This window comes from Camelus bactrianus, chromosome 2, assembly GCF_048773025.1.
Source record: "Camelus bactrianus isolate YW-2024 breed Bactrian camel chromosome 2, ASM4877302v1, whole genome shotgun sequence".
Taxonomy (NCBI): Eukaryota; Metazoa; Chordata; class Mammalia; order Artiodactyla; family Camelidae; genus Camelus; species Camelus bactrianus.
This window is the reverse complement of record NC_133540.1, coordinates 73,550,875-73,566,209: the sequence shown is the minus strand read 5'-3', so window position 1 is coordinate 73,566,209 and position 15,335 is coordinate 73,550,875. Positions and strand designations below refer to the sequence as shown.

Genomic DNA, 15,335 nt, shown 5'->3' with positions numbered 1-15,335 from the left:
GTTATCAAAAGTATAATAATATAAAGGAATGAGATTATTTCTCATGAGGCTTATGAAAATAATGTGCCAAATTTCTTCAGCCATAAGTGAAACTAAAAATTTTTCTTTAGTCATTTCTAATCTTTCAAGCTCGCTATTGATAACAGTTCTTGCAACGAAGGGTGAAATGATAAAAAGAAAATACATTGACAAAATAATTATTCTGTTGGAGTGTCTATTTGACAATAATAAAGGTGTCTCCTATGTATAAAAGTGTACTTTACAAAAATTCTCAACAAAATATTAAGAAATCAAATCTAACAATATATAAAAAGAATTATACACCACAATCAAGTGGGGTTTATCATACTTATGCAAGGCTGGTCAACATTTGAAAATCAATTAAGTAATTCATCACATCAACAGGCTCAAAAAGACAAATCACATGATCATATTAATAGATGCAGAAAGAGCATTTGACAAAATCCAACATCTATTTGTGATAAAAATTCCCAGTGAACTAGAAATAGAGGGGAACTTCCTCAACTTGATAAAAAAAATCTATAGCTAACATCATATTTCATAGCAAGACAGTAGAAGCTTTCCTACTAACACCAGGAACAAGGCAAGAATATCCCCTCTCACTCCTTTCAGCATCATACTGGAAGCCCTAGCTGATGCAATAAGGCAAGGAAATAAAATGTATCAAATTGAGAAAAAAAAAAAAAACTGTCAAGAATCTACAAAGACTCTCCTGGAACTAATAAGTTATTATCACAAGGTTACAGGATACAAGGTTAAAAAGTCAATCACCTTCTTATATACCAGCAATGAACAAGTGGAACTTGAAACTGAAAACACAATATCATTTACATTAGCACCAAAAAAAAAAAAAACTGAGTATAAACTTAACATAATATATACAAGACCTATATGAGGAAAACTACAAAACTGATGAACAAAACCAAAGAAATATATTAATGGAGAGATACTCCATGTTCATGGATAGAAGACTCAACAGTATCAAGATGTCAGCTCTTCCCAATGTGATTTATAGTTCAATGTAATCTCAATCAAAATCTCCAAAGGTTGTTTTGTGGATATTGACAAACTGATTCTAATGTTTATGTGGAGGGGCAAAAGGCCCAAAATAGCCAACACAGTATGAAGAAGAAAGTTAGAGGACTGACACTCTCAAACTTCAAGACTTACTACGAAGCTACAATAATCAAGACAGTACGATATTGGTGAAAGGATAAACAAGTAGATCAAGGAAGCCCAGTAATACACCCACATAAATATAATCAACTTCTTTTTGACAAAGGAAAAAAGGCAATAAAATGAAGCAAAGATAGTCTTATAAACAAATGGTTTGGAACAACTTGATATCTACATGCAAAAAATAACTTTATACACCAACTTTCACCCTTCACAAGTAAATAACCCAACATGAATCATAGCCCTAAATGAAAAGTACAAAACTATAAAACTCCTAGGAGATCACATAAGAGAAAATCTACACAATCTTGGGTATGGCAATAACTTTTTAGCTGTTACACCAAAGACATGCTTTATGAAATAAATGATTAATAAGCCAGAATTCATTTAAATTAAAAAGTCCTGTGAAAGACAATGTCAAGAGAATGAGAAAACAATCTACACACAAGAAATATTTACAAAAGATACATCTGAAAACGAATTATTATCCAAGATAGACAAAGAATTCTTAAAATCAACAATAAGAAAACAAATAACCTGCTTACAAAATGGGCCAAAGACCTTAACAGACGCCTCACCAAAGATGATGTACAGACAGCAGATAAGCATCTGAAAAGATACTCCACATTCTATATCATCAAGGAAATGCAAATTAAAATAACAATGAAATGCCACTAGACACCTATTAGAAAGGCCAAAATTCAGAACATGTGGTCAAGGATGCAGAGCAAGGAGAACTCTCATTGATTGCTGGGAGAAACGCAAAATGGTGCAGCAACTTTAGAAGACAGTTTGATGGCTTCTTAAAAGAAGTAAATGTATTTTTACCATTTGACCCAGCAATTGTGCTCCTTGATATTTACCCAAAGGAGCTGAAAACTTATGTCCACAAAAAAATCTGTACACAGATGTTTATAGCAGCTTTATTCATCACTGCCAACACTGAGAAGCAACCAAGATATCCTTCAGGAGGTGAATGGATAAACAAACTGTTACATCGAGACAATGGAATATTATTTGGCACTAAAAAGAAATCAGCTGACAGTAGAATATTACTTGCAATAAAAATATGAGCCATTAAAATATATGGAAGAACCTTAAATGCATATTATTAAGTGAAAGAAGTCAGTCTGAACAGGCTACATACTATATAATTCCAATGATATGACATTTTGGAAAAACACAAAACTATGGAGAGAAAAATGATCAGTGGTTGCCAGGGGCTGGGGGAAGGCCATGAATAAGCAGAGCACAGAGGATTTTTAGGACAGTGAAAATACTCTATATGATACTATAATGATGACTACATGGCATTATACATTTGTCCAAACCCACAGAATGTACTACACCAAGAGCGAACCCTGGACTGTGGGTGACTATGATGTGTCAGTGCAGGTTCAACAGTTGTAACAAATGCACCACTCTGGTGAAGGATGTTGGTGATGGGAGAGGCTATGCATGTGTGGGGCCAGGGGTACATGGGAACTTCTGTACTTCTTAGTTTCTCTGTTAACTCAAAACGTTATTAAAAAATAAAGTGTTAAAGTATGTTTTATTACTCATGTGTTCTGCTTTATTATGACATTCTCACAAAAACTCAGCAAGGTACTTGGATTTATCCAAATCATATTTTTACAAATGAGGAAAGTGATGTTTACATGTGTTAAGTAACTCCCCCAGTATCCTAGAGGCAGTAAGTGATACAGCCTGGACTGGGATTTAGGTTGGTCTGACATCAAGTCTGTTTTTCCTACTTTATCAGGAGTCAGCAAACTATAGCCTAAGGGCCAAATAAACTCCCCCACCTGTTTTGGTAAGTTAAATTTTATTGGAACAAAGCCACCCTAATTATTGTCTCTGGCTGCTTTCACACTGCAAGAGCAGAATTGAACAATTAAAACAGAGATATCACAGCCTAAAATATTTACTATCTATCCCTTTTCAGGAAAAGCTTACCAACCCCTAAACTACATGACCGTGTCTTCACATGGTCACCTTTCATCCTGAATTCTGTTATTTGTGTTCAACTTTTTACCAACTTTCAAACATAACTGATACAAACTCATAGTTGACAATAAAAATAAAAGTATTTCCAGATGATAATTCTGTTTATTATCTGGAAAGGAACAATATGTTAATTTAATATTCAGTCATTTCTGGACTCATTATAAACTAATAGAGTAAATATTATCATCCTTTAAAAAATCTTTAAAGTTACTAAGTTATAAAGTAATTGAAATCGAAGAATAGTTCTGTGCATGCACTTGCACAACTTAGAAAACTGAGGACAAATATAAAGAAAGATGTTGATTATTTGCATGTCATTGATTCAATATTCCAAATTCCACCTAAAAAGATACAATTCACACTTTGCAAAAAACCTTGGAATTAACCCATCAATTTTTTCCTCTTATAAGATTTTTAATTAAATGGTTTTCTGAAAATATGTTTTAAGATACAGAATAATTCATCTAAAGATTTGTGGTAAGATCAAGCCAAGAGTCTATGAACAATAAAAATAAAAATTTCAAATGAGAAGCATTCAGGAAAAATCATTCCAAATCATCACTTTTCTCCAGCCATCTATGTTGGAGTGACAGCATAGCTTTTTCTCATCCCACAGAGTCGTATGCCACCCAGTATGCTCATCCTCCACTTTATTGCTCATCCTGTGGCTACTGTTGCCATAGCTGCTACCAGAGAATATGGAAGAGCTCAGAGAAAGAGTAGAGACAGAAAAGGTAGTGGGTGAGTGTATGCATATGTGTCTGCGTGTCCCTATGGATGAGCGTGTGTCTATATTTGTGCCTATTTCTTCCCCAAAGAATTTGAAGGAGTTTGTAAGATAACACCCCACCTAACACAGCTCAAGATAAGGAGAAGAAAGTCAGGGTCTGTGTGAATACTCCAACGTGGGAATTTATAAACAAGTAGAAATGATAAGCATCAATTTCAATTTATTATGTGTGCTGTTTAATAAATTATCTATAAAGTGACTCGGAGATATTAGCAACCCTCAAGCACTTTCTGGAGCACTTTGTCCCCAGCTTACCAAGTGGTCACAAGGAGTAACTACACCAAAGACCTTTTGTCTTTTCCTTTTCAGAGCCATAGTAGGTCTCTTTTTACATATCTCAAGGCCGTATCAAAGTCTTATTTTAAAATTAGAATACGCCCAAATTAGCAAATATTCATCATGATGATAAAAGAAATCAAATTCCATGAGTGATTTTGATTCTTAACAAATTCTTGAGTATTTTTTTAAAAGACTAAGTTTCAAAAACTGTCCTCAGAACGATAGTTACTTCTGCATAGGCATATTCCTTTTAAAAAAGAGTCCTAAGTATTATTGCAAAATTAAGTAATCTGGCAAAAGAAAAGATTAGCCCCACTTTTTACTATTAGTTCAAACATATACATTCACCTACCCACACATACCTCTGATTCAGTCCATCTTTTTGACAAGTGAAGATGCAAAACTGAGTGAGAAACACCAGCATTTAAAGCATCAATCATCCCAACCATCAGTCATAAATAAAAATCAACACGACTCTTGGGGCTTACCTACCTACATAGAGAACACCCTCTTTAGTCTTTCCTGCTGCTTCTGCCACACCCTGTTTGGTTTTTTCAGCAGCAGCCACGACTCCCTCCTTGGCCTTTGAAAGTCCTTTCATTAACACATCCATGGCTAATGAATTCCTTTACACCACCCTGGAGAACATAAAACATACTTTGATAACTTTTCCATAAAGCAAAACAAAATTATAACTACCCAAGGTTAAAAAATCACTGAAAGTGAGCAGAATCTCCCAAAGTGTGAAACTCTTAAAAGAGTACCTTCATTTCAACCACTGGATCAACTAGCATTTTGTTTTGTTTTGTTTAGATTTTGCGTTAAAATTTTAGCATCTCCCATCCATCTTGGCTGGTAAAAGTCTAGCCGCCTAAACATAGATTAGGATGAATCATCTGAGCTGTTCTTACTGCGTTTCCCAAGTGGAGTTGCATGAAAAGATGGACCCCTTTCAACTTCCCGGGGTCCAAAACGTGACTATAAGTTAGAAGTGCGTTTAGAAGACAGATCACAGGAAAAGAAAGGGAACTGGAGGCATGGGGTCAGGGACACTCTTAAATCCCAGAAGATGTTTAACAGGTTGACCATGGAGAGGGGAGGGAAGAGAACAACTCACTCTGGGTGTGGCTGAACCTCAGGCCAACTGCGTGCCCACTCGACCATTCACCCAGCGCTCGCCCTCTACCCGGAGCAGGCAGGCAGGCAGGCAGGCTCAAGTTCACACTCGCGGGCAGTCTTCAGAAGCTCGCCGGTCACTCGAGGGGGCGTTCTCAGTACGCTGAGCCTCCACCACCCCGCGCCCTCACCTGTTAACCCCTTACCACCTGTTGACTTGTCCCCTCTGCGCTTCCATGATTTGCCAAACACAGCTTGTTTACAGAGAGAACAGAGAGGGCGGACTGGGGGATTTAAGTAAAGAGAGAAATAAAAGTTGAATACTCATATTCGATTGAGCATCCTCGCGTTTCCAAAGAAAAGCGTATCAGAGATTCCTAATCTCTCAGTTTTTGAAGACGGGAAGACGGGAGTACTGGAAGCAGGTGGAAAGCCAGGTCAATCTACTTTTATTAAGCTCACCAAAAGGATAAGTACCTTCGAAAAACTTGACTACAGTGGGTCCTCACTGCAGCACCAGCCCCCTCCCAGGTGTCCGCAATGACTCCTCTCCCACCAGGTTTTCTCCAGGATTTCCAAATCTGCCGTTTAGATCCACAGGTCCTTACCTGAATCCCTTGGCTCCTCGGAACTCTGATTCCTCCCCCACCCCTACTTAAAAAAATTTTTTTAAAACAGTCCCCAAATATTATTTAAATGGGAAAAGGGAGGATAAAAAGCGCACAGGAAGGGTGGAGGCGGCACTAAGAGAGGGATGGTCCCCAGAGGCGGCGGCTGTCTGCACAGCCCGGTGATGAGAGGCTGGGGGGCGTCGGAGGCGAACCAGCCAACCTATAGTCGAATTGCCACTCCCCGTCCCTCGCACGAGAGGATCCGAGGGAAAAAGACAGAAGGTCAGAAGGGAAGGCGGGGAGAGAGCGCCAAGGATGCTAAAGGCAAGGCTCGGTCCCAGGGTCTGTTCTAAAGCCAGCACACACCTCACCCCGCGTCTCTGCGCTGGGTCGCTCGCCCCCTCTCTCGGGTCCTCCTCCTCTTCCTCCTTCTCCTCGGCTCACCTCCCCCGCAGCTGATTTGTCAGCGCCTCTCCCCGCCCCTCTCCCGGCGCTCGCTGCTTTCCCCGCCGCGTGCACTTCACTCGTCTCCTCGGATAGGGGTGGGGGTGGGGGAAGGCTGTACCTCCAGCTTCAGCCTCCCGCCTGGTCCTCGGGGGCGGGTAGGTGGGATGTTCTTCACTTCACCTCAAGTTCAGGGTCACAGGGGCTCTTCTGGAGATTCAAAGCTGTTATGCTTGGGCTGCCGTCTCGCCCTTTTCCCATCCACCCTCCTTCCCTGTCTCCGCCTTTCCCTCTGGTTCCTCAAGGGGAGCCCCACGTCAGAGCCAGCCTGGGGAAGTGGGACCACCGAAGATAGAGCCAATCTGTCGGGGAGCTGCTGAAGAAGCCAGGCGGCTTAGGAAGTGTGCTCACAGAGCACGTTTCTCTCGGAACGCTGAAATGTGATTAAGGGTCGTAGAACACAACGTTAAGGATGCTTTTGTTTAAATATCCTTCAGATTTGCGTTTGCTCCTAACCTCTGATGAGCCCGAAATGGTCTCACAGGTGGAGAGGAGACTAGTAAAGAAGAGTTACAGGTTGAGGAGGCAGGAGGAGGCTCGTCAAATCCTCTTCCCACCCCACTATCACCATTTTCTTTTCCACCAATCAGCGGCTGCCAGACGCTGACTTTCACATCAGTGGAACAAGAAATAAATATCCCCCAGCCGTCGAAACCAAGCGGCTGTAAGCTTTTTCGTTCTCAGAATGGAATTTACTTTCCAGAATCACGTGCCTGGATAGAAGAGACAAATCCACCGCGATTTATTCTCCTGAACTATCATTTGCAATTTCTCCTCCGTCCCCTTCTGAAAAGGGAAATGTACACACCATTCACCTTTCTGACTTCTGATTTACGTTGTCTTTAGCGCTGACACTCCACCCCATCCTGCACACGGACACACAAACAAGCTCGCAGGCTTCAAGACAACCCCCACCCTCCCGCTTTGCTTAATACAGTTTCACCTTTCAGAGCTGGAGGGAAAACAGCTGTTCCTGGATCACACCAGAATGGAGAACCAAGCTCCTCCCCTAACAGAATGCCTGTGCTTTCTTTGCCTGGAATGGGAGGATGCTTTTAGAACTGGAAGGGAAAAACAAATCTTTGCTGTATTTTGTTTTGTGTTTATTCTTGTAAGAAAAAAATTCTTTTTCTGATCCTTGCATACACATTCTGAAATGTGAGGAAAAAGCAACTTATATCTACAGAACAATTTTGAAGCCAAAAGAGACGAGAAGCAAGTATATATATATTCCTTAAACAACTCCTCACACTATTCGTCTACCCTTTCTAAAAGTAGCCTTTCCAAAATGCTCCTTTTTTGTTTCCTTGGGATCAGAAACAGTGGGTTAAACATGGCAATTGGTTTGCTTTCTGGCTTTGAGAGCTTGAACAAGTTATGTCCTTCTGTTCAGTTTTCTCTTGTAAAGGGAGATAAACCAAGATGATTTCTCTCCTTTCAACTTTTTATTATGGAAAAGGTTCAAACATACACAAAGATAGAGAAAACAAAGAACTCTCAATGGAGTATCACCCAATTGCACCATTTTCCAATGCATCATCAATCAGGTTTCATCTATTTTCTCATCCACTCATTTTTTTTTAATCACTATGCTCTCCCCTCAGTTTTTTTTCACTAAATCTCAAGAATTGCATATATCTTTGCATCTGTAAATATTTAGGAATGCATCCATAAAAATGTGAGAACTATTTAAAAATAAACACAATAATGCTTAGATATGCTTTTTTTCTTAATTTAAGTAAAATTTATATGGAGTGATATCTTCAGATCTTAACTGTTCCTTTAAATCAGTTTTGAAAAATACATGCATTAGTGTAATCCTCACAATTTTGAAGAAATAAAACATTTTCATCACCCCAGGAAGTTCCCTTGTGTCCTTTTTAGTTGTTCATATTCTAGAATTTCATAAAAAGAAAACCATGTACAGTGTGAACTATTTTTTTGTATCTAACTGGCTTCTTTCACTCAGCCTAATATTTGTGAAATTCATTCATGCTGTTGCATGAATCAGTATTGTTTCTTTTTATTGCTTTTGATTGTTTCTTTTTATTACTGCATTTGATAAATGTTTTCCATTGTAATCCATCACAGCTATTTAATATAAATATTTAATATTCAATTGTGTGACATATTTATAGTTTAACAGGGACCTCCTGGAAAAGTCAAAGGGGTGAATGAAGTGACAGATACTTTAGATCCTGTGGCAGACCAAGGAGAGAATTATTTTGGAGTGGTTGTTACATTTTTGTGCTTCTTATAAAATAGCATGATTTCACAGCTTTATATGCTTGGCAAAGGACTAATGTACTGTATCATTTAATCATAACAAGAGGGTAAGTTAAGTTTTATTTTGTACCTTTTATAGATAGGAAATCTGACACTCAAAGAATTCTGGTAAAATGCAAACGTGTCCTAGCTCTTAAGTGACAGAGCTGAGAAAATCCAGCAAGAACTGTTACAAAAAGCACAATTATCTTCTGAATTGGCAGTACTCTATGGAAATTTAGAGAATGGGCATGAGAGAGGGGAGGAGGAAAAAGTGGGACCCAGTGCTGTTAGATATGGCCTTTGAATTTCGATGTGACAATGGAAATCAAGGAGAACTTATGTCCCAAAACATCGCATTCACATCTGAAATTTTGCCATTTCTATATTGGTAATTATCTGTAGGGGAAGATGATTTCCCATCACCCACATAAAAAAAAAAGAAAATTGTAAAGTAATTTTGTTTCATTTATAAGACTATATTTTATTCGTTTTCATCCTTCAAAGTCCCTTGAACAAAGTAAGCATTCAATAAACTTATAATTGCTGGGAATGGCAATAGTGACATTGCTTGTGTTCCAGCTACAGTCTCTCAGCTCAGTATTCCCATGGAGGCAGAACTACTCCAGGACAAAGAAGGGAACCGGAAGTTAAGAACTTTTTTTTTTCATCATTCAGTTGACAGCAGAGCATTGAGTAAATGTTTAACTGTTTGAATATAACTTTAAATTTTAAACTAAAAAAACCCAATAACTCATTGAATGGCCTGTACCTCATAAGGAACATGGAGGAATAGCCTAGTGGGAGGCATTATTAACGTGCATGTTTCGTTAATGACTACATTCATATTTGATTTTCTCTTTGATAAATGAAAAATAAATATTTTGCCACTTTTTAATAGGATGGTTTATCAGCATTCAATACAGTCATTTAGCTAAAGATAAACATCCTATGAAAGGCATGATTAACCTAAACTTTCTTTGTCTTCCCCATAAAACAACTGATTTTTTTAGGTGTGCCATGTGAGGAAAGTATAATCTCTACCATCTTTGTATAATAGTGTGTATTTGTTGTGAACACAAGGAGCAATGGAATGTTGATTCTTGGGCTGATTATTTCTTATTCCCTGTCTGCACTTTCCTTTCATCTTCTGCAGATGTATGAAAACATGAGGTAGCCAGATCTTGGTAGACTCACCTCTCCTGTAATTTCATAATGGGCATGGAAGGGAGAGCATAAGGCATACAGCTGAGAAGGCATTGTATATGATTTTGGAAAGGGGGTGAGCTTGAAACAGGGCAGTAGGGTTACTCCAAAGAGATATGAAGAACAATAAAGAGGACTTCAGAGTCCAAAGAAGATCATTCAATTTGACCCTGTGGACAGTTTCATGTTGTTTCTATAATACCACAGGCAGCAAAATAATAATAATAATAATAATAATAATAATAATAATAATAATAATAATAATAGACATTCATTCCAGCACAATTTATCATATTTATTAATACAGTAGTGAATCCTCAGCAATGTAGAGTCACAAATTGTGACTACAAGAATTTTACATGTGAAATATGTAGAATTCAACTGATATCATTTTAAATATCCCTGTGGTTTTTGATGCTAAGAATACGAAGATATACAAAAACCCAGGATTAAAGACTTTAGAGCCAAATAGAAAGATATTTAAATATTTGGGATCTAAAAGTTCAAATAAACTTAGTATTAGAAGGAAAAACATATTTATGAGCTCAAGAAATACACCAAACACTGGTGAGCATAGTAGACTTCTGAGAGTAGAGGTCCTGGGTACAAGTTAAAAGCAGAGACTTATCAAGGTTCTTACTACTTGGTAGCAGGACTGAGAGCAAGTATCCAAACTCTCTAATCTCAATTTTCTTATCTGTAAAATGAGGATGATATTTTACTTGTGTGATTATTGTAAGGAATAAATAATATGCTTCTTAGCAATGAGCCAATCATGGTGGAATCTCTCAATGCAAGTAGCCATTACTCTTCCGAGCCCTCATGTTTTAGGATGCCCTAGGAAACACTATTTTTTTTTTAATTGCAGTAGTTAACATTATTCCCCACCCTCCCCAAACTCTTTTCCCATGCACAGCACACATATCTGATGCCTCCCCATCAATAACTTTGGCTAACTATGACAAGCAAAAAATTTTCAACCAGGGATGGAAGTTGTGGGCAGAAGAGAGTGTGGGAGTCAAGAGACATTAATAGGGGTCATTAACTGAAACGCTGCCAGTATCTCTTCTCTCTCCTTAATGTATGGATTACAATAACAACATCACTCACAGCAATTTGCTCAGCAGCCTGAAGAAATACAGTAAGAGCAATAAAATTGACATTTGCTGTCTTCATTGATAGTTTTACATTCTTGGAACCTGGTTTTTTTTAACGGTGTGGTAGCAGAGCTCTGTATGAATTATGTTCATTTTCCAAGGGAGAAAAATAAAATGGTACAACAAATGGTGTTCAGAGTTAGCTGGACTCATTGTGACAGTGGCTCTGAAAGGCTTCAGGATGAATATCCATTTCAGAGATAAACTCAGCCTCTATGTTCCAGGTGAGTGAGGATTGGACAGACTGATAAGGCAGTGACAGATCTACTCATACTTTTCAACAGCATTTGTGTGCAGAAAAGCAGAAAATAAGTGGATGAAAAAAACATTTCAGGGGAATTCATAATGTTTTTCTGTGATGTTTTAAACTGAAGTTATAATGCCTTTGTAAACAGAGAGATCATAACAAATTAGCAAAATGAGCATGTTTCTTATAATATCATAATTACTCAAGCGTCTGATGTAGTTTCCTCTGTAGATAATTTGACAGTATTAGATGGCATTTAAGAAATTTTCTTCAACACTATATAAAAAGCACATCATTAATGTTTTGAAATCTTGTTATCACACCTAAAATTGGAAATGTATATTATTAAGAGATTAAGACAAGGAAATGAGAAATTATTTCTTAATGGTTACTTGGTAAATACATTAACATCAAAACATATCCATATAAATAAATACGGATTTGTAACATCATTTTGCCTGAAAATATTATATTTTATTATGTATTTAATCAATTGTCTATTTTTAAATTATTTTTATTTTTACTTTTTATAAACATAATTTGAATTTTTTCTATTATATTCTCAAGAGTAGGACAAGAACTTATCTGTATATTCAGTCTAATTATTTTTCATATATTTTTAAGTATTACGAATGCATTAATTTTAAATCAGCTTCCCCATGTTAAGATCAATTGTGCTTTAAATCATAGATTCTTTTCTGGGTTTATTTCTATTTAAATTCCCCTTAACGTATCACCTTAAAATATTGGACTAAATGTTGTTTTTTATTTCTGTTTTTGTTTTTAGATCAGGATAAGGAGACACTCCAAGTAATCAGATTACCACAAAGAAGGAATTTTTTTTTATAGTACTGGCTATTAAACATTTGAAAATGGTTAAAAAATAAAGTTGTGTATTTTTATTTAACATTTCCAAAATATAAAGTGCATAAATAGACCTGTTTAAACAGGTAAATCTCCAATTTCTACAGGAAATCTAACTAGTTGTTTCAGATATGTCCTCAAATACATGTGTAGGAAAGAAAAAATAACATTCAAACATCTTCGCATAATGGAGTTACCAAAAGGAAAAACTGATTTATGTGAAAAATCTAACTGATATGACTCAAATGTGTGCAACTGATTTTCAAGTAAGGAAATAATATACATTTACAAGATCATTAAGACCTAGGCAAAAGAATATAATACACACACATACACACACACATGCATAAGGCAGATATTATGTACACTAAAGAAAGAATAAATAATATTGAAGCTATTTGCTAAGTCTTTTCTATATAAAGGGACTTATGTTTAATGTCTTACTTTATCTGTGTGTGTGTCTATAACAACAATCAACTAATTGAGAATTCAGTCTTATTGATCGTATTGGATTATGGTCTTAACCTGGAGGGAACATTTAAATAATTAAAAAAACACTCTCAAGATATGTTAAAAATCAAATGGATCGCCATGACAAGATAGGCTGAAATAGTATTCTATAAATATAACTCTCCTTTATTTTTTTGTTACGTGAATAGTATATGCTCATTATAGTAAATACGTAAAAGAAAAAAGAAAAAACAAATAAAATATCAGTATTCCAGTAACATGAGGTGAACTGTTGACTCCCCTATTAAAAACTGGCTTTTCTAAAAGATCATTTAAAAATATGCATCAAAACATTCAATATGCCCATGCTTTTTGGCTGAGCAATTTCACTTCCAGAAACATATCCTAAGAAAATAAGAAGTTATATTCTCAATGAAATGTATGTTTAATGATGTTTTATTTAGCTGTAAGAATGCTCCTGCATTTTCCATAAAAAGTTTTTACCAATGCAATTTTCCAGATTAAAATTCTGATGAGGAACTTATCTAAGGTCAATTACCCTTCATATGACACATGACACAACTCGTAAATGATGAGCCATGTTGTCTCCATATTCTCAGCTCACAATGCAGCCCCCAGTGCTTGCAGCTGGCCTTATCCACTTGCTCTTTGCTCTTAAAGAGATAAGGGTTAGCTATACCTACCTAATAAATCAGTGAAAATGGATTGAGTTAATGTACGTAAATCACTATTATGATGGTATTATTCTAAACTATTAGTATGATGGTGAAAGAGCCAATTCTACTTAACTCATAAAGCATGTTTTAGGGGAAAAACAACCAGATGCCCTAATCAATCATTTTACTGCTCTTTTCCTGAGACAAATGCTGTATATATAAAATAATGTTTGCAGAAGTAAAGGATGGATTTTACTTCTGGACATGGAAGAGCTACTAACTATGAAAAGAAAATGAATTTATAAAAACTTTTCCAGTTAGGCAAAAACACACCAAAAAAAAAAAAAAAAAAAAAAAAAAAAGTCAAGCATCAAAAAGATTCTTCCTAGAAGCAAAGAAGAATTGACCCAAGTATATCTTGTATTTATTACTAATTTCTCAAAATAATTTATTTCAAGTCATTCAATTTTATTGTCTATTAAATTAAAACTCTTTAAGAAGTGATTGGCATCAAGATGTGAAGCTAAAGGAGGTAAAGTAAGCCATTCACAACACACCCATGGAGTTTGCTATCATATTTTAAACTAGAAATCTAAGAAAGTTTTAAAATTTGAAACAAATTAGAGGAGCCAAAATTTAAATCAGAAATAAAAATAGTCCTGGGTTCAATCCCTGGTACCTCCATTAAAAAAATAATAATAAAAATAAATAAATAAATAAACAAATAAAGTTTAAAAAATAAAAATATTTAAAAGCATTAAAAAAATCTATCTGAAACAATTCCCTTCCCTATCATCATTAACGGCAGCTCTGTGAGAATAGCTTCCTTCAAGAGCTATCAGAGTGCATCAGTACCACCAGCTGCATCTTGGGTGTCCTCAATTGAAATAATCGAAGTGCTTTCAATGTTGTTTGTATATATAGAATATTTAGTTAATGATCACATATGTGTATATAAGTAAGATTTGTTTAGCATGCATGTATTTAAAATACACTTTTTTCTTTGGCAAGTTTAGAAACTTGACTGAGAATGTCGCAAGTGGCGAGGTTCCCGATTTTGTTACAAAGCTAGGGATGCATCTTGCAGTGGTACACAGAGACTTATCTGAACATGAGCAGAGGCTCACAGGCATCTTGTATTATGAGGGTCTACAAACGACCTAGCAGAGAGACAGAGCAGAGCAGCAGTGAAACCAGGCAAGGGCTTCTCCCCATCATAGAGAAGGTCAGCATCTCAAAGACTGCTCTCCAAGAAGAATCGTCTAGACAGAGTCACTTGTCCCTCTCAGAGAGAGAAGGATGCTCTTTAATTCCTACCCAAACAAAAGAATATTGCAGCACATGTGTTCTATCAATTCTTGCTTGTAATAACTAGCTGGCAACATCCATGGAATATTTTTACACGGTATTTTTCTCTAGGAAAGCACCAGGGTTTTGGCCTGGATGACTTACCCCCTCATGATCCCTATAATCCTACTTCTTAAGATTGCTTCCACATCTTTCTTTTCCCAAGAAAAAAAATGAATTTAACACCTTTCTGAGTAGAGCTTAATTGCACAGAAAGAATGTTATACCTTTTAGAGTGCTAATTAGAGACAGTAATAATATGACAAGTCTCATTTAAAATCCTTTCGAATTATTCTGTCATTGTTGGAATGGTGTTGAGCTTCTGCACACTTGCCAAATATGCAAATTCACTTTTTTTACAGATTTAGAGAAGGCATCAGGAGGAAATTTCCCATATGTGAATTGTGTATTCTGATTGGACACGTTGAGACCCTTACTGAAGGTAAGGAGCAATACAGAAATTTCTCTGAATGCACAGAGGATAGAGTATAGAAGTGTCCCGTAATTAGGGAGCCTGTCATTTAGTCAGAATTTTGTCCTTCCCTCTTCTACCTTATTCTTTCTCTCTTTCAGTTTTATCTTTGGATTTCTCATGACTTTTTCTTTCTAAAATATTGG

General features: G+C 36.4%; 1 protein-coding gene across 8 annotated transcripts in view; it reads right to left on the bottom strand.

The window, feature by feature from the left end:
- SNCA (synuclein alpha) overlaps positions 1 to 15,335 on the bottom strand; it is a 232,234-nt gene that overhangs the window by 109,176 nt on the left and 107,723 nt on the right. For 3 of the 8 annotated variants that reach the window (XM_045506657.2, XM_074343953.1, XM_045506655.2), the window contains one exon: positions 4,766 to 4,911. In XM_045506657.2, coding sequence (XP_045362613.1) covers positions 4,766 to 4,886 — 121 coding nt within the window. In that variant the 5' untranslated portion in view covers positions 4,887 to 4,911. The other 5 variants (XM_010969963.3, XM_010969961.3, XM_010969960.3 and 2 more) reach the window with 5 other exon arrangements.